This window comes from Schistocerca serialis, chromosome 9 (assembly GCF_023864345.2).
Source record: "Schistocerca serialis cubense isolate TAMUIC-IGC-003099 chromosome 9, iqSchSeri2.2, whole genome shotgun sequence".
Taxonomy (NCBI): domain Eukaryota; kingdom Metazoa; phylum Arthropoda; class Insecta; order Orthoptera; family Acrididae; genus Schistocerca; species Schistocerca serialis.
Genome location: NC_064646.1, coordinates 385,173,613 through 385,193,440, shown reverse-complemented (window position 1 = coordinate 385,193,440; position 19,828 = coordinate 385,173,613). Strand labels below are relative to the sequence as shown.

Below are 19,828 nucleotides of genomic sequence, written 5' to 3'. Positions count from 1 at the left end.
CAATAATAATAATAATGGTATATGGAGGCTTGAACCGCTCTGACACTGTAAGATTTATAAAAAGCACCAGGATAGGCTGCGGTGGACGTATTCTTAGCTGGATGCTGGAAGAAAGACCAAAAAGGTTTTTGGACAGATACCGAATGGAAAACGAGACACGAAATCAATGAATGGAAAATATGGAGAAGAGTATGAGTATAAGAAGTTTTAGATGTAAGAGGATGGAAAAGAACAGCACCGGAGAAGCCAGAAAGCAGGACGCTTATTGAAGAGGCTGAAACCCGTACAGGTTTTCATTGCCAAAAGATGAAGAAGGAGGAGGAGTACTTTTAGAAGAATGTGTGATATTTCCTACCATTGTAATCACTCGTAAAATATGTGATAAGACATAAGAGAGAATACGGCGCATATAGAGACATAACTGATAGTCATTTTTCCTTCTCTGAATACTCGAATGGAATTAAACAAAACATTGCAAATACGCACACAACATACGCTCTGCCGTGCATTGTGCAATAGCTTGCGATGTAGACAAAAATAAAAGCAGCACTAGCTTTACAGTTTGCTCTATAAATATATAAAATTTATTACCAATGACGACATGTCAGGTCGCACAAGACAGCTAGGAATGTGAGAGTGGGACTTTGTACAATGGGGTGCCAGCTGTCGTTGCACGAACTTTACATTTTGCCCAATAAATATGTAAAATTTGTTGCCGATGATGACACGTCACGACGGGACAGTAAATAAGTTAGGGGAGTGGGCCTTTTTACAGACAGTGCCCTAACGTTCGCGTTTGGTGTCAAGGAGCGAGGGCCCGCACATCGCGTCCATGTGCAACAAAACGAAGGACTGATGTGGCGACAGGCCATGCACGCCCTCGCGAAGGCTCTGCTCCCTCTGCTGCAACAGCCTGCGGGCCGCCGCTATGCGCTTCTCTTGGTTGACGTACGCTGTACGTAGCTTCTCCAGGTCCGCCTTCGCCATCCTTAGTCGCCGGCGCACCTCCTGTAAACAAGTACAGCAGCTATGTGAAGTATTATTACCAGCCGTGCCACAGTATCGTGCATCTGGAGTAGTAAGGGGCTTTTGTACAGTCTGTGTGAGTACTGCAGGCGCGTGGCTGTAGTGTGCCACAAAGAGGGTGAATAAACTTTGTGTAGAATGAAGGCAGCTGCCAAGGATGACACATACCAAGTAGCCTAATACACAGCCTCATGCCCAGCATGTAGACTATCTCATTAGAAGTATCTGGATGCTCTATGTAATCCGGAATTGGCCATTAGATGTCACAAGACGCCGACTCGCAACTATAGAAGGATAGTGGGCGGTTGGGGGTCAGTAGAGAAACATATGCAGGACCTTGAGGATGAAGTGATCAAGAAAAGCTTCGAAAGCGATTTCACAGTACAACTCAGAACAGAAAAAACGGGAAGCGAATCCTGAGGTTGCAAAAGCATGGGACTACAGAAGAGAAAGCCCAGTACTTGTTCGTAACCCCTGATGAATATAAAAATTGAACGGCTTAGCCCCTATAAGAACTGACAGCTTACTGCGTAGGTGGAAAAAAAGGATGAAGATTTGAAGTCAGACGTACTGTGTCTCCAGGAACCGTATACTAAGGGGGAAATAGCTCCAGTGAGCCAATAGCCGCCCTAACCATCACCCGAGACCGACGTCATACGGCAGAAATGGTAGCATTCAACAAGGCCATTACACTGACGTTATCACACAAAATCTGTGAGGATATGTTAACCAGAAAGGAGAGTTACATCCTGTGTTCCATGTTTTTACAAATTAATGATGAGATCGAGAATACCTACTAAGGCTAAAAGATATTAATCACCTTGGATGATGTAAGCCTCTTGTTCAGGCCTTCGATGGAGACGAGACGACAGTGGAAAGTGAGTAGAAGAAACCAGCATGAAACTCAACCTACAGGTATTGAATACATCTCACCGTCCACGACACGGCGAAGGGAGAGTCGGGGAAACTTCAGACACAAACGTCAGCAGCGGCGCTCCGTGTGAAAGGCTGGAATGACGTCGAGTGATCACAACATATGTTGTATCACCACCGAAAGGGAAACCCAAGACACCACAGGAATCGGGTGCCTGTGAGCAAACTACTTGGAGTAACTAAGAACGGTGGGTGGTGGTGTAGACTTTGAAGTGCAAGAATTGACAGAGCCTATTACATAGAGTAGTGAAAGCACCGATGTCTGTTGTGAAAGATTCTAAATGAGGAGTACCTTGCATGTAGACTGAGGTAGAGTAGAAATTAAGATGTGAAACAAGGAGCCAGCGGGTGGGGGTCAGTAGAGAACAGCATAATCCGCGTAGAAAGAATACGATGGCTGCATGAAAAACTTTTTAAGAAACATGCAAAACAAAAATTGAGCTATGGAGATCATTCGTGGAAACTAACTTAGTCTGGCGTGAGGTCGGTCGCTTGACGGCGCGGCCCTGCCCGTTGCCGGCGCGCCGTAAGGCACGGAGGCTCGCACTAGGGCGTATCGCTTCTAGTCGGGCGTACCGTGGCAGTCCTCACAAGGAGAAGTGACGCGTCTCTCATAGCCTCTCCTTCCCAAGTGGCTCTTTCCACCTTCCCGTGGTGCCAGACATTAAGCTCGGCATTTCTGCCTTGCGACAAAAGGGAGAGCTGCGACCCAACCCGATGCGAAAGCGAAGGGTGCGTGGCACAGGGGGAGCTGTGTCGAGGGACCGAACATCAGTCTTTTTCTGTTCGCAGGGCACAGGCCAGCAGGTGCTCTGCATGCCGGCGACTTCGTTTGTCGGCGTGGGATCGCAGCGCGAGTCGGCAAGGGTGCTTCGCCGCGCCCCTGGGTAACCGGGGCGTGTTCTGCCAAACCCAGGAGGTGGTGACATCGCCTGGGCCAGGTTAGATGGGTCCAGACCGCCAAACGACTGTGGGACCGGCCCACCACCTGAGTAGGAGTGGGTCCTTGGCCGAGAGGGGGAAACTCGGGCAAGTAGACGGCGAAGGGCGAGAGGTGCATCCGCCTCTCCGGAGCGCGGGGTGCGGTTGCCGAGGAGCGTCGCGTTAAATCGTCGATGACGGAGTCACCGAGGGGGACCAGTGCACTGGCGACAGTGCGTTGAACCCAGCAGCTCAGGAGTGCCCTTGACCTAGGTGTGAGGTCGGTGGGTGAGCTGTTGAAGCCCCCCCCCCCCCCCCCCTCCGGGGCAAGACACCAGCTCCCACGTTTTTATCACTCGTTACAATCATGGCGACAAATGAAATGAGTGATTCGAGTGTGCCTCAACGGGCTTGCGCTGCACCTGATCCCTCTCCCCAGGACGAGCTGGGACAGGCAGAAAATGAGACAGTAATGCAAAGACATTCGAGAATCACGTTGCTCATGGAGCAACACGTCAAAAATGGGAAAATAAGTCAGGACCACATTCTGAGGCTGTGTACCAGGGAGTCGGCATGCACCAAGTGTGGTGAGACTGGTCATCTGGTCATAATCGTAAATATTGTAAGGCAGCAGCAATTTGCATACCCTGTAGAAATCGAGGTAAAAAATCTTGCGAAGCCACAGGACGATACTGCCCGACATACCGAATGCTCGAACAGAAATTAATCTCTAGAATCGACTATGGTTGAGCCCGACATACCGAACAAGATGCCAAAGCGAAAGTCTCCGAGTGAAAGGAGAAGGGACGCTGTGAGGGCAAATAAATTCAAGGAATTTTTGAGGTCGCTTTCGGGCGCCGCTAAAATTGAAACAATGGACAAAGCTATACAAACTGAGTTCCACACGCTGAACATAGGTATACAAACTGACCTTCCCCTCATAGTTGCAGTTCCCTCCTCTGAAAGCCGGGGAACAAAGCCGACAATACACCAACAACGGTAAGGGCATCCTGTGGCTGTGGCAGTTTCTAAAGATGAGTAAATAAATAAACAACAACCGATCCAGGAAAATATAGTGACAAGTTTAAGTAAAAAATCCACCACACAAGGCACTCCAATTGTTAGATTATCACCTGTCGACCCGGTAAGGGTGTACCCCAACTTAGAGTACACCATGCAACCATCGAGACTAGAGCAGCCGACAACAGCCGACAACTGCCTTACGACATGCGGTCCGTGTAGGACACGAAGAGGGTAGGAAGGCAGCCTTCTCGGTTATGGAGGCTGTTGACAGAATTCAGCTAAAATCAGTGAATCTCCCCACTGACTTCGGAGCCTTGCGAGACCTGCTAAAGAAAGTATTCGAAAGACGAGGAGAGAAATTCGATCTTGACGACATTTACCAACAATCAGTACTGGCACACGGACAAATTGTGTTCGACTGGAGCAAGACTTGGCCGAATGACCGAATACACACGTACTTTCCTTAATGACAAAAATAAATATTGGACAACTTAATACTCTTAACAGCCGACTTGTGATGCAGGAGCTCCGAAGGGAGGTGGAAGAGAGGAGACTAGATGTACTCTGTCTACAGGAGCCATACTCCCAAGCTGGGAAAATTGCATTTGCTGCCGCTACCTGGCAAATAGTCAGCAGAGGGGATGACCCGAGAGCGGCAATCATAATCACAATCAAACTTTTTAGGGTCACTACACTCCCACAGTTCACAACTAGTCATTGTAACGTCGTGGAGCTGCAATCCCCAGTGGGAATTATCACTCTCACAAAAATGTATTTTCAATACGGAGATAATATTGAACAGCATCTAGACCATCAAACGAGAGTAACCACGGCGTTACAGGGAAGAAAGGTAGTGATAACAGCTGACATCAACGCTAAATCCCCCCTGTGGTACACTGGCACAAGAGATGCAAACGGTGAAAAAGTAGAAGAGTTTATTATGGCATCGCAACTTGTGGTGGCCAACAGGCCTGGCAACCCTCCTACCTACGCTGCAGGAGGTGGACAATGAACAAATACTGATGTTACTCTCGTAACACCAAACATACCAAACATCATTCAGCACTGGAGGGTTATAGGAAACGCCACCACAAGCGACCACAATTTAATAACTTCACTTTGGGCGAAAGAGAGTGCCGCTGGGCCATGGTGTGGGAGGTACAATTAAATTACAAAAGAACTGACTGGGAACGCCTACCGAGGGAGCGCGACATTCCTCCATTACCGGAAGTTGACATACATCAGGACATAGACGTGGACGAGAGAGCAGAGGAACTGGTGAGTGCAGTAACCAGATCGGTGAGGGCTGCTGTACCAACTAGGAGGAAGGCCATGGCGGCCTCTCCGCCACCATGGTCGGCCGAACTAGGAGAACTGCGTGAATCTGTCAGAAGGCTGAAGAGGCACTACCAGCGCAGTGCCGTCTGGCAGCAACGACAAAGGTCCCAGTTGCAATATAGAGAGGAAAAGCAGAGGTTCCAAAAGGAACTGCGAGAGGTGAGGACGCGAAGTTGGGAAAGGTATGTGCTAAACCAGCTAGTCTTGGACCCATGGGAGCTCCCCTATAAGCTGATAAGAGAGAAAATCCGCTCTCCTACCGAGTTATCGAGAGTCAGGCACGGGGACAGGATGACGGAGTCTTGGCGGAAGACTGCAGAGGTCCTCCTCCGGTCCCTGCTGCCGGACGACAGTGCGGATGGGGAGACTGAAGGTTAACGGCAACTGCAAAATGAAGATCAAGATATATACAACAATGAGACGGCTGTCTACCCGTTCTCTGAAGAGAAGGTGGCAGCCCATATAAGATCATAAGAAAGAGGGAAAACACCTAGGCCAGACGGCATTGTGGCGGAGGTGGTGCAGTTCCTGGCCCCCCAGCTGACTACGCCACTTACTCAACTCTTCAATGAGTGCCTAAGGCAAAGGAAGTTTCCGAGGAAATGGAAAACAACAAATGTAGTCATAATAAAGAAAGGACCTGATAAGGACCCTGCAGAAATAAAATCATATAGGCCGATTTGCTTGTTAGATCTGTTTGTAAAGATACTAGAGAAATTGCTGGCTGACAGATTGGCAGCACACCGGGTGTTGTGCAGGATGAGCAGCAGGCAGTTTGGCTTCAGGCCGGGGCGGTCGGCATCTGATGCAATCGCCCTGGTGGCCGAGGTCTGTGGCTCGACCCCGCACAAGTACGTGGTTGGCATCATGGTGGATATCAGTGGCGCCTTCGACAACCTGTGGTGGCCTTTGCTCTTCTCCTGCTCACGGGAGAAAGAGTGTCCAGGGCCGCTATATGGTTGCCTGAGGAGCTATTGTGAGGATCGGGAGGTCTGGCTATCATCCTCTAGCGAGAAAGTTGGAAAAGCAATCACTAAAGTATGCCCCCTAGGATCCGTTTTAGGACCCCTCTTCTGGGACATCCACATGGAGTCACTACTAGACAGTTTACAACAAAGCGAAGTAGTGCTAGAGATGATAGCCTACGCAGATGAACTCCTCCTGTTGGTCAGCGGCCGCAGCCGGGAAGACATAGAACCGAAAATTGAGAGAGCCATAGAGAAACTCCAACAATGGTGCCACATGACTAAAATGACAATTTCACCCAGAAAATCCACATACCTGCTGTTAAAAGGACATCTAATTAGAAATCCCACTGTCAGAATTAACGGCTCACCAGTTCTCTGGTGATGTGAGACACGCTACCTAGGAGTCATTATTGATGAGAGGTGGAACTTCGGGAAATACATTGACACTGTAACCCAGAAAGTTCTGCAGATATTAAACAATCTCATCTCGATAGGACAGAAAAGATTCCATCTCCCCCCCACCCCCCCACACACACCTTATTAAACTTTACCATAACAGCATCCTAACCTCAATAGTGGATTACGGCTCGGGAGTCTGGGCGCAGAGGCACACGAGGGTTGTGTCCGCCATGACAGTAAGAAGGGTCCAGAGAAGTATGATATTGAGATCTGTGGGGGCCTACAGAACATCTCCAGGGGGGGGGGGGGGCTATTAGTCATAATGGGGCTTTGCCCTCTGGACATCAAAATAAGGGAACAGGCGGCTGGTACTGGGCGAAAAAGGGGAATTATGAGAAAATTGTAGACATCATGGGTGTAAGGGTGGAGGACAAAAGGGAAATAAGGAAAAGAGGAGAGGAACTTTGGCAGGGGTCTCGGGAGGTAGAAGAAACTGGACGTAGAACTTTCCAGTTCATACCAGAAGTGAGGGAGCGCTTGGACATGAAATACTTTGAGCCAATACGAGGACTGATCCATTTTCTCACTGGCCATAGACTCTACCCGACATGTCGATTTCGGAAGAGGGCTACAGCCGCGTGTGACTGTGGCGTGTCAGAGGGTACTCCGGACCATGTGGTTTACGAGTGCCCCCTCTTCAATGATGTTGCGACTACATTTCGAGACAGACTTCAAAACCACGACACATATCAACTGCTTAGTCGTGAGGACACTTTCCATCTGCTAAATACATTGGCCGAAGAGGTATCATGGAAAGTTTTAACAGAATACTTGAGGGACGTGAACTGAATAACTGAGACAACCAACACTGATTGCGTCCAGAGCCCTATTGCCATACCGCCTGTACGTGAACTGGCCTACTTTCCATCATAGTTGGAATCCGCCACGTGCAGGATTAGGGGAAGTGGGGGTCAGTGCTACCGATAAGGACATGCACCGGATATGACGTAGGATAAGTTAGTTTGTAGGACTTATTATAGGAAAATTATGTTAGGGAACTGCAGCGAATCAACATCGTGGCCTGCCCAGTGCCAGGGGCACGCTCTTCGGGTTTAGCTCGATGAGCAAGGCTATCAAAGTAGGTTTATATCTCACTGGCACACATGTGACGCTGCAGGTTATAGGAACTAGTTATAAGAAATGGATATAAGTCCTAGGTACTAGACATTAAATGCCCATTGTATGTAATACTAACTGTAGTTCACTTGCAAACTGTAATTAGCTGCAACATAATTACCAGTTGTATAATTATTATGACCCACTAATCAGATAAGGGAGGAGGAGGAGATTAGTGTTTAACGTCCCGTCGACAACGAGGTCATTAGGGACGGAGCGCAAACTCGGATGAGGGAAGGAAGTCGGCCGTGCCCTTTCAAAGGAACCATCCCGGCATTTGCCTGAAGCGATTTAGGGAAATCACGGAAAACCTAAATCAGGATGGCCGGAGACGGGATTGAACCGTCGTCCTCCCGAATGCGAGTCCAGTGTGCTAACCACTGCGCCACCTCGCTCGGTCACTAATCAGATAAGGAAGTGGGTTAATATTGTATAATTATTATGGTTTGTAATAAAGATTTTTTTTTAAAAATAAACTAACTTAGGAACTTTTTAACAATTTACACAAGAAAACAAATTTCACAGCTGAATACAGAAAAACAATAACATTAACCTAGATTTGTGCACAGAAAATTGCAAGAGCCATAATTTCAAAATCTACAGTTAAAAGCTTACAGCACCACAATTCCCGCCTCATCGCGTCACCCGATACACATAAAAAAGCTGCATATAAAACGATGTTACACAAGGCAAACAAAATACGATGGAACAAAGAGGGCATGCAGTTCACAATGTCGTGCCAGGTAGCGGGTTCATCGACGCACTTTCAGGCTGTTTTTCTACCGTTCCACTCATGAACAGCGCCTTGGTGAATTAGAAAGTTAAATTATTCTGTAAGAACTGTGATTTCTCTTATTTCACTACAATGATCATTTCTCCCTAGGTAGGTTGGCGACGAAATACGTTCGCACTCTGAGGTGAAAGTTGGTGATTGAAATTTTGTGACAATATCTCGCTGTAACGAATCACTTCTTCGTCTTAACCCACATATCAGATTCGTGACACTCTCTCTCCTATTTCGCGAAAATGTAAAGCGAACTGCACATCTTTCGACTATTTCTACGTTCCGTGTTGTCCTATCTGATGCGGATCCCACACTGCGCAGCAATACTCCAGAAGAGGACAGACAAGCATAGCGAAGGCATTCCCTTTAGGAAACACGTTGAATTTTCTAAGTGTTCTGCCAAAAAATCTCAGTCTTTGTTTCACTTTTCCCACAACATTATCTAAGTGATCGTTCAAATATAAGTTATTTGTAATTGTAATTCCTAAGTATTTAGATGAATAGACACCAATAAGCAAACAATCGTGGCTAATGACTTCCCCATCTCAATGGTAGGCAAAAATGCAAAAACAAATAGCCAAAAAAAGAAAAATTCTTGGCTCTTTAGAGGGAACAAATAATGTAATCGGATGTATGGCCAACACACCTTATGTAGGTAACATCTGACAGGAAAGAGAAAGTCCACTTAGTTCACATAAAGTAAAAGTACGAGCGAAGTTCAATAAGTTATGCAACATTTTTTTGTCGGGCATTTTCGATTGAAACAATGCGGAATTTGTTGTGGGACAGCGTGGAATGTAGTTTCTCGAAGTTCTGGTAGGTGGCGACCCTACATATAGCCTTCAAAATGGCATCTGTAAGGGAAGTGCGTTCCAAACTGAGAGCTGCCACTGCTTTTCTTTTCGTGGAAAGCTAGAGCATCGCAGATATCCATAGGTCCTTGCAGTATGTCTATTTCCTAGGAGCGAACAAAAGCATGGTGAGTCCTTGTACGAGGCATCTGTCACCACCGTAAGATGGTCGCGCAAACTTGTCCGAGCTCCCGCCGGCCTGCCGGCTGTACAAATCTGCCATTCCTGCAATGTTGGAAGGCGCAGATACTCCCATTTGCTGTGATCGACGGATCACAGTCAGAAACCTTGTGGCTCTATTGAACGTCTCTGTTGGTAGTGTTGCCATACTCTTTCACCAGTTGGAGTATTCAAATGTTTGTCCACTGGGTTCTTCGCCGCCTAACACAAGACCATAAAAAGCAACGAAAGGCCATCTGCGTGGAATTTCTTGCGGGTCACGAGGATGATCGTGACAATTTTTGACGAACATGGCCACAGGCGATGAAACATGGATTCATCTCCACGAGCGGGAAATAAAACTGGAATCCATGGAGGAGGAGGGGATCCAGTGTTTGACTTCCTGTCGACAAACAGGTCTTTAGAGGCAGAACACAAGCTCAGATTAGGGAAGGATGGAGAAGAAAATACGCCCTGTCCTTTCAAAGGACCCAACCTGGCATTTACCTGAAGCGATTTAGGGAAAACAGGAAAAACTAAAATCAGGTTGGTCGGACGCGGGTATGAACTGACGTCCCTTCTAATGCGAGTCCAGCATGATAACCACTGCAGCACCTGGCTCGGTTGCAATCCAATTGTGTGGCATCACGTCACCTGTCCTCCGAAGATGAAGTTTAAAACCCGACTCTCACCGGTAAAGTCATGGCGACAGTCTTTGGGGATTGTGAAGGGGTTATTCTGTTTGATGTTCTCCCTCATGGTACAACGGTCAACTCTGAAGAGTATTGTGCTACCCTAAGGAAACTGAACAAAAATGTAAACGAAATACCCCCTCACCATGAGAATACAAGACCCCACACAAATCTGCGCAACCGAGAGGAGCTCACAAAACATCGTTGGACTGTTCTTGTTCATCCACCGAACAGACCAGGTCTCGCACCTCCGGTTAGCACCTGTTTGGCCCAATGAAGGATGCACTCTACGGGAAGCAGTACGTATGTGATGAGGAGGCTTTTGATGCAGCAACACTTTGCGTCGGACGTCGACCAGTACAGCGGTACCACGCGGACATACAGGCCCTCCCAGTAAGGTGGCGTAAGGCTGTCGCACTGAACGGAGATTATGTTCAAAAATAGGGTTTTGTATCCCAAAGAGTGCAGAATAATATGGTGTACTGGAGTCCTGAATAAGACCAAACTACTTTCAGAAAAAACTATGTTCCTTTACTTATTGAAAACCTCTTGTAGCTATCTCCACAAACAACAAACAACAACAGGAATTAGTGCACACCTTAAACAATAAAGAAGCTAAATTTTCATGGTCAGGAACATACAAAATGGCACGTAAAATTTGCTGAAGCTAGTACATAGGACAGACTGAACACATGAACTGTTACACACATAACCTATTGATAAAATCAACGGTAGCAACATAATCAAAAAGGGAGGACAGTCATTCAAAAACACGGAAGAACACTTTAAGAAACTCTCCCCACTTCCAGAATCGCATACAATGGATTTAATGGAGGAGCAGGAGATTTTTGTACCTCACAAAAAATACGGGAAAAAATTCTCACTGACAGAATAGCAATCGGCTGTCTTTTCTTTACCCCGGCGTTAAAAGCATCCGAAAATTGACGGAGAACGCTTGTGACACTCGTTGGCATTCTTCTTCGGTCCAGCCACATCCTACTCGCATTTTCTTCTCTGCTTTGTCTGTAGTGGTAGCTGTGCATGACTTCCAGTCGATGGCATTAACCCTTTCGAATTATTTTGTTCCGGAAAAAAATCATGGCTTTGCTACCCAGCTCTTCGAATTAAATTATGATTCTTCAGATGTATGAAATATTGCGTGGTGCCTCCAAAGGGCGGATACAATGCGTCCCCAAATGAGGACATTGTGTTCAAGTGGGTGTAGTGTAAGTCTAAAAGTGAGAGTACTTTGATTTTATTTCACCAAAATACATAAATTACACAAAGCTTACCAAATGAATATGTACATAAACGATGGTTTTACACTTGTGAAGAATGATAATCAAAGAAACAATTGTCTTCTATCGACACATAAGTGTGACATTTTACACAATAAAATTTGGTTTTGCCTTTGCAACACGGTTTCTTCCACCTGTGAAACGATTTTGTCACTGATCACTGGAAGATGCCCAACATTGTCCAAACAAACATCAGCTTTTGGACGAACTTCCACATTGGCTCGTTTTGAAGTACTTGGAGTCGTCATTGGACTCACACTAGTGGGACGCCCCCTTTTCCTGACAGCTGGCTTATCTATTTTTCTCATTACTTTGGTCACACTTACCCTAAAGCGAAGCAAATCATGGGTCTTATTTTTAGTAACCCGTAATTCTGACGCGTTTTTCTTGTACTCAACCCATGCTTTTACACATGCAACATCAATTGCAAGAGCAAACATGCGAAGGGCACATTTTAGCGATCTGATGATGTGCTACAAATTGCGATCAGAAAATCCATCTTTTCGACCCCTCCCATATGTGTTTGTAGAGTTGAATAACTTCTACCGTTCGATTTCAAACGTTTCTTTACAGTTTTATCCCATCGTTTACACACATCTTTGCTTCCAATTCCCACTAAATTCGACGCCATTACCACTGGCTTATTGTCATACGATTTTGTTACTATAAATTATCCATCTTCACCTATCCGTTCCTCAGCAGAGCCTCTACCACTTTCTTTCATCTCTTCGTCACTCGAAAATGGTTGGTTCTTGAAGCGATTTTGGCGCACTGTACATATTGCGTACACATCCTTATTTCTCAAGTGCTGCAGGAGACCATAATTTGAGAAACAATTATCGAAATAAGAAGCACATTTGTTTGACTGAATGTTTCTGCTAATTTCACCACTACTGATTCACTAAGACCAAAACTATTTGACATTGCTGGATCAAGTTCTGTCGTCGAGCATTGATATATCATAAAATCAAACATCTGACCGCTTGTTACACAGAGTGCTAATATTTTTATTCCCCATGTTTTCGATTTGACCTTCACATACTGTTTTACATTCAATGATCCCTTGAAAGGCACCATTTCCTCATCGACACTCAGATGTTCTTCTATTGGTAAACTCAGCAACCGTTCTCTTATGGAATTTTATATTGGTCTGACTTTCCAAAATCGATCATTTTTATCAGGATCACTTCTTATGTCAACACATTGGAAGTTCTCTCTCAATTTTAGGAAACGGTTAGATGACATAGTATCTGCTATTTGGGAAATAACGTAGTGCGGTTTCCAGTAACGTCTAATCCTGGGGTATTTGAGATTTCCCATCAGAATGTTAATTCCTATAAGTGAAAGTATTTCTTTATCTGTCGAAGGAAAAAAATAACCTATGTTTCTGTGAACTGCATAAATATTTGTGCATTCCACACATTTCTACGCAAGAAAATCAGTGAAATATTGTATTTAAAAATTGTTACGGGCTCTCAAGGTTATCCACCGGCTCAGTGTAACTTTTGTACTATTCGATAAAAGGTAGATATATAAGTGAGTCCTCTTTTCCTCTACCGTATATTTTTTGTCCCTATTATGATGCCACTCTAGATCAACAACGTCCATCACATCAGTTTCAAGCACAGTATCTGTTTCAGCTTCGTCTTGTTCAATGCTGTTACAAAAAGGAAAACTCATAAAAAACGTACATCTGAGTAGTCGAGATGAAAAAGCCGCTAAATTCATTTTATGTCGATTTTGAGGTGAGCAGACGGCCGCATAGATTTTTTTCAGCGTCTACAGGATGTAATACGTTTCAGGTTGCAAAAGAGGCTCTAAACCGTCCAAAATGGCTGTCAAAAATAATGTTCGGTTTCAAAAGTAGCTAACTGCATGTTGTCTTCGGGTGCAAAGCCCGCCAAATGCCCAGTAGACGTGTCTATCGCCCTGCCATGTCCGGATGCAAAGCACGTGAACAGACCTCAGACTTACCAATCTGGACATTCAAAGCTACCTTTCAGTCTGTTACGATTAGAATGGACACTTTTCTTATTCAGCTTTAGGTTGACTGCGCTGTAACAAATTCGTACGCAACAATATCATTCTCGCTGCCAATGAGTTGTCGTTTGGATGGGACAAATGTTTCGAGATTATCTCAGTGTTTCTTATCATGCAGTTAGCGGGCTTTGCGTCTAGGCTACTCAGCTTCAGTATACCGTATGATATGTCTAACATTACCTCCATCATTACCCTCTTGTTCAAAATTATCGCCAGGATCATCGGATAGATCGTCAGTGTCAGATGAATTAAGGAGCTCTATAACTTCTTCTTCTGTAACTGGGCTTTGTCTGTCTTGGACTTGGGGCATTGTGAAATCACCGTAAGATGACTAAAAAGACAGCGAAATAATGTCCTAAATTTCTATGCTATAACAACCTTTCAATCACAATGTCCTCATTTGGAGAGATGTATGAAGTTATAAATATGTCACCTACCTTTCGTTCTGAAAAACACCTTTAGTTTTCGCCTTCAAGAATGCACCTTTCAACGAACATATAACTTTTTTAGCTAAACTGAGAAAATATTAACTTCCTGATGAGCTAAACTGAGAAAATATTAACTTCCTGATGGGAGGTACAAAGATTATTGGAAAGCATCCATGTGACTGTGAACATTCATTTTTGTTTTGTGGTACCACAGATTAACACGAGATGTTGACACTGTTCTCAAATAAACTCTCCGCTTATGACAATATAAAGACAACTATCACAAATGCTAAAATTTAACGAATTTTCATATACTAAGCATTTATTTAGTACATCCTTATATGAGGACGTTACGACCGAGAGGGTTAAGCTGCTATTTTTGTACTGTTTCGACTGCTTCTCTAGCACGTTCCTTTAGTGATGTTTTGTGTCTGCTTGTGAACCAAAGTTCTCCTAGAATACTTACAATGCTTATAATCATAGCTAGCATGAATATTTCGTTCGTAAGATGACCAGCATTTTTCAGTCGCCAAAAGGTTCCTAGTTTAACGACAAACAACCGCCCACAGCAATCTTTAGGTTTCGTCAATGTGGAGCTATTGTCTTCCAGTCTGTAACTGCTTCTGAAGGCTGCAAGAGGTCCCCGCTGCTAAAATGACATATTCTATGGGCTGTGTTCTGTCACTGATAGTTATCTTGCAATACATTTTCCTGTCGGCTGCACGTATTTCCAATTTGCGAGCATCAGCAAAGTCGCTTCCGTATCACAGAACATAGTCTTCTTCAGCTGACGACGATAAACAACCAACATTACGGAAAAGGAAGTTCCTGAGTCGATTAACGTCCAGACACGTTGACCATCGGTGATGACATCAATGAGACCCCGGGACATCACAACGACAGTCATCATCAAAGACTTCACCGCCACTGATGGTCGCCTCGCTAAGTTTTCCCGAATTCGGCGGCTACAAGAACGGCTCGTACCTCTGCACGGCGACAAGGAACGGCTACGGCGTGTTAGGGAGGGAACCCGTTTTGTGTACCGCGTTGGGCTTTGTCCCACTGTTCCGCTATAATCGTCTGCACTTGACTGGCGTGAACGGAAACACCATTATGCAAAGAGGTAGGACTTTCAGCAGGTTAACAATCATAGGATTTATTTCCTATTCTCACCAGAGATAGTCGTACTTAATAACAATAGAACATTTCTGATAAAAATAAAACAGTGCAGAGTGGGTTATTGGTCAATGGAACCAAGTGTGACACTGTCAGGATAGAGTTTCACCTTCCAGCTACAGTTACTTGTACCATGAGACTGTAGATGAATTAATCATTTCAGAAAAAGAACAAATTTTCGTAGCTGAAACGTTACAGCATGTTTGGCAATATCGACAAAAACGTAGATGGAATATCAGTAATATCAATGATCAACCACCAGTGTTACTGGGATACTACCACTCATTTGTGCAGGTTCCTTTTGTCTAAGATGGAAAATCACTCATGCAAAAGAAGGAACCATTCTTGAGACTCCTACGGAGTGGATGCACACTACCAAGTAAGAGATTACGGAGACCATAATACATCAAGAAGTAAACTAGGAAGATAATTTTAAACTATAGTAATATTTCGGTTGTGATTAAAGGAGCCGAAGGTTCAGTGTAAATTTAAATACATAAGACAGTAAACCACAAACAAGGAAAGAGCAAAATTCGGGACGAATTTTGTTAAAGTGGAGGAGACTGTTAGACAGCAAGATAGTAAGGGAACGGAAGAGAGAAAGTTTTTCTAAGTCCCTACAACTTGGCGCTGCTCAAGCACATGGAATTATCATTAGCCAGCCACTGGGTATAAATATTTCGATGCCGTCAGTCGGTCTCCAAGAGTGCAACATCAACACTTCTGTGTGTGAGTGCAAACGACCTCAGCGGAAAAGTGTAAGACAAGTCCAGACCAATCTGCTTTCATTATTCTCGTAACATTCTGTAAGAAGCAATAGGTAGGACACAATGACACCTATCAGGGGTTTGACAGGGCAGGTACAATACTGAAACAATTTGACTAAGCTAATACAGCGAAACTGGAGATCGCTGACGAATCGTAAAAAGTGGGGCCAATCCGTTCATTATAAATTACGTCATACAGCAAAGTTTCTCCTCAGCAGCACAAATACTCCAGACCGATAGCCTTGAGTCAGTCGATCAGTAGGATCGATGGCATTCGCGTTGTTCACACTCCACTCTCTGATTATTCCAATACAACATTTTTTGTGAGACTGTTGCAGAATTGGTCATACTCTTGCTGCCTGCTGTGATGACCATCGAACCTTAGCCATCGATAACTATTAACCAGCATCGACTACTGAAGCCGCCACTGATGGGTAGTCCATGAGTCTGCTAACACCAACAACTGCCCCTGCTCTGAAATCAGCATCTTTTGGGTTAGACAACCTTCTGAACTGGTGGGCGAAGATCAGCATTCAGCACAATATAACAGCCTCTGACATCACGTTCCACCTGAGGGGAGAACGTGGGCAGTGACCTGAGGTGGACAGAGTACTCTCAGGACAGCGTATGAGCCAAAGACACACTTGCCGCAGTCACGGCCTCATCCGTAGCAGACTAGCTGACAGGAAGTGCTTACTGAACCAATGGGCGGGCAACTGCCAGACTCTGAGCCACCGGCCTATGTTTGGGACTGATGCAGTGATCTTTGGCCGCCCTGAGTCTGGCTGTGCATTCAGCAGATTCAACTCTGGCTTACAAAGCCACCATTCAACGCGGAAGACATGGCGACAAGATTTATTCTGAAGAATAAAATAAGCAATATTTAATCTTGTTTTATTACCACACAGGTTCGTCAGCCTACATCCTGATAAAACTGTAGAGCTTTCCAGCCTGGAAGTGGGCGACCCATACGGAATTGTCAAACAAAATGGCAGTTGTCGAGCTGCTTACTCTCTCGAGAGCTTCATGCGTTAGAAGGCAAGTTATTTGCAACTTAATGTCCACCCACATCGGTAGTTTAATCTAATGACACTCAGACCTGTTGGCCAACAACGCTAATTCGTATTGTATTGAGCACCCCTTTGTAGCACATGTGTAAATAGTTCTTTCTTAATGTAGGTTCATCTAGAACTGAATGTGTTGTGTGCTTGCCCAAAAACTGTCAGAGGTGTGGTTCCTTCGGCTTCTCCAATGGGATGTTGCAAGACATCATCCTCTCAAACAAGTCCTTAAAAAGTGATCGGACATTTGAAGATGGACCAGTCTACTCAAATAGCAGGGTTTGTGTGCTGTCATTTTCAGCACTTCTCTCCACACAGTGCTGTATTTGGCGGTATGACAGTGTCGTTGCACAGTAGAATGCTAACTTTAACTTCATATAGTTTACAAAAAGTAATATTTTCCTATCATTCCTGAAGAGCTCCTCTTCAAAACCACTAACGAAACCTTGCAACTTCACGTTGTTGAAACACTTCACTCTCGGCTTGTTGAACCAGACTGAGTTTGTGTTCAAAATGAATATTGTGAACAGTTATGCGATATTTATTACATTCGAAGCCACCTTTGTCGGCTTCATGAGTATTTTGTCGACCTGCACCACAATCTCTTACTTCAGTGAACCGACTAATGTGTTACTTTCCGTGTGCACTACAGTTCTGATAAATAAAGCTTTGCACAAATAGTTGTAGTTTTTGTAACATCACCTGAAACAGTTTTTATTGTTGTGTCCTTAAAAATGTGACAAATATATGCATTTTGGCAAAAGTTGGTCGAAATATGAGTTATTACGGCAAATTCTGACGAAATATGACCCATTACTAACACAGTATAAATATGACTTTATATGAAGGTTTTGTGAACGAAATGCCACTTGTCATCTAACAATTGCTCTGTTTCACCCCCAGTCCAACAGATGTAGAATGCTTCGTACGCACTTTCTAGCGACATTTGCAGCTACCCACTGGTGCCACCAGGGCATCCCAGTAAGAACAGATGGATGATGCACCCTCGCTCCCGCCTTCCCCGGTCGCCGACCCAATGGACCTGGACCCACCATCCCCATGGCCGTTGCTGTCGCCTTCATTGCCCCAGGACATGCCCTCAGGCCTGGACATGTGCCCTGGCAGCAGTTTTCTGGAGGATGGTTCTATTGCCTCGCAAGCCAAATGGCGGGGTATGGTCGAGAGCATGCCGTCTTCCACAGTCATGGTTCCTGGCTCATCTCAATGTCCAGCGTCCTGCCTCTCTCCCCACTGTCCTTCACATCTTCCTTACACGACAATGGTGTGGCATTTCAGGGGGAAGAAAGTGCTGGCATAAGCTGTCGCCAGCACACCGGTCGGCCAAGATGTAGCAAGAAGATCGATAGTAGGCGCTGGATCAAGCACACCTTTCAGGAGAGAGGCCAAAGACAGACTCGCAAGCAACACGCCGACAACGCCCTCCCGACCACAAGTAATAAGATCGCCGCCGCTGATTGGAGTGCCTGTCTCAGTCTCAGTCAGTTAATCTTAGTGACTAGCTCAGTCTCAGACATTAGCTCAGTCACTATCCTAATTGCCATCTTTCAATTCACATCACTGGCTACAAAAGTGTATAGCGACTGGAATAGTGTTTAAACCAGGGCTTTTACTTCACCAGCAGTAAGGCTAACGTGGACTATTATTTGAAGAGCTTGTACTACAACACATGGATTCTCTTAAAGACACGTTGCCTCTTGTTCATGTGATAAATCACACTGTACCTGTAGCAGTCCTACCGGAGGATTGGCGTATGCCTGCAGAGCATTACATCCCATCGTATGTGCGAACAAGAGCGAAGAGCGGACGAGGTGAAGTTACAGTATTGGGATGTTTTTCGTGTTTAGTATATGGCATACGTATTGTGATTGGGAAAACGAATTTTACAGCATTATTTACTGTGTGCAGTAGAGGAACAATTCGGAGACTATGACAGTTTGTATAAACGTGACAATGCACCCAAGTGTAAAGCAGCATCTGTGAGGCAATGAATTGTGCACAATCACATACCTGAAGTGAACTGACCAGCCCACAGTCCCGTCCTGAACGAAATGGAACACGCCTGGGATGAGTTAGAAAGTAGACTTTGCTCCAGACCCCTGCGCGTGCTTCCATTCATCCATAGGCATTCAAGCATCTGTCTGAAAGTGTCCCTAGCAGAGGCGAATCATAGACGTACTACAAAGTTTCAGTGTATCTTTGGTTAGGCAGTGTAGTTCTCTACGATCTGGGCGTGATCAGATACTCGTACCACCATATTTTGCCCCTCCAGTGAACAGAGCCTTCCAGATGGACAGAACAATGTGTCATGACACGGCATGTCACGTACTCCACCAAAGCACTACATTCGTCGATGAGACAGCAACGCCTACGATATTACATATAGTAACTGAGCTAAATGTAATGGAAATACTCGTAAATTGACGTAATAGGCACTAATTGTTAACGCCGATTCAAACACAACGTTGAAAGCTGCCATTTTCCACACCCTTACGCTAAATGCTAACAACTATCCAAACACAAATGTGGTGGCAGGTCTCAACCGTGTAGAAGGCCAGCAGCTTGTGAGTTCCATGACTCACCTCGTGATCATGGAGTAGCTCCGGGTACGCCAGGAGTTCCATCTGCTGCGTGAGTTTGCTGTTCTCCTTGTACAAATCGTCACGCCGCTTCTTCGTGTTCAGCACTTCCTGTCGAGCCTGTGGGCAGAGACATAGTTCCATAATTACTATTTCTAACTTTTCCGTTAATGTCCACAAGTCAGGAAATA

At 45.1% G+C, this 19,828-nt stretch overlaps 1 protein-coding gene across 1 annotated transcript in view; it reads right to left on the bottom strand.

The window, feature by feature from the left end:
- Nucleotides 1–783: 783 nt before the first annotated feature.
- The window catches only part of LOC126419630 (coiled-coil domain-containing protein 96-like), a 182,762-nt gene continuing 163,717 nt past the window's right edge, over nucleotides 784–19,828 (bottom strand). Inside the window, exons 9-10 of the mRNA XM_050086819.1 lie at nucleotides 19,641–19,757; nucleotides 784–1,008 (exon numbers count right to left, since the gene is read on the bottom strand). Of these exons, the coding sequence (XP_049942776.1) occupies nucleotides 784–1,008; nucleotides 19,641–19,757 (342 nt within the window). The remainder of the gene's footprint in view (nucleotides 1,009–19,640; nucleotides 19,758–19,828) is intronic.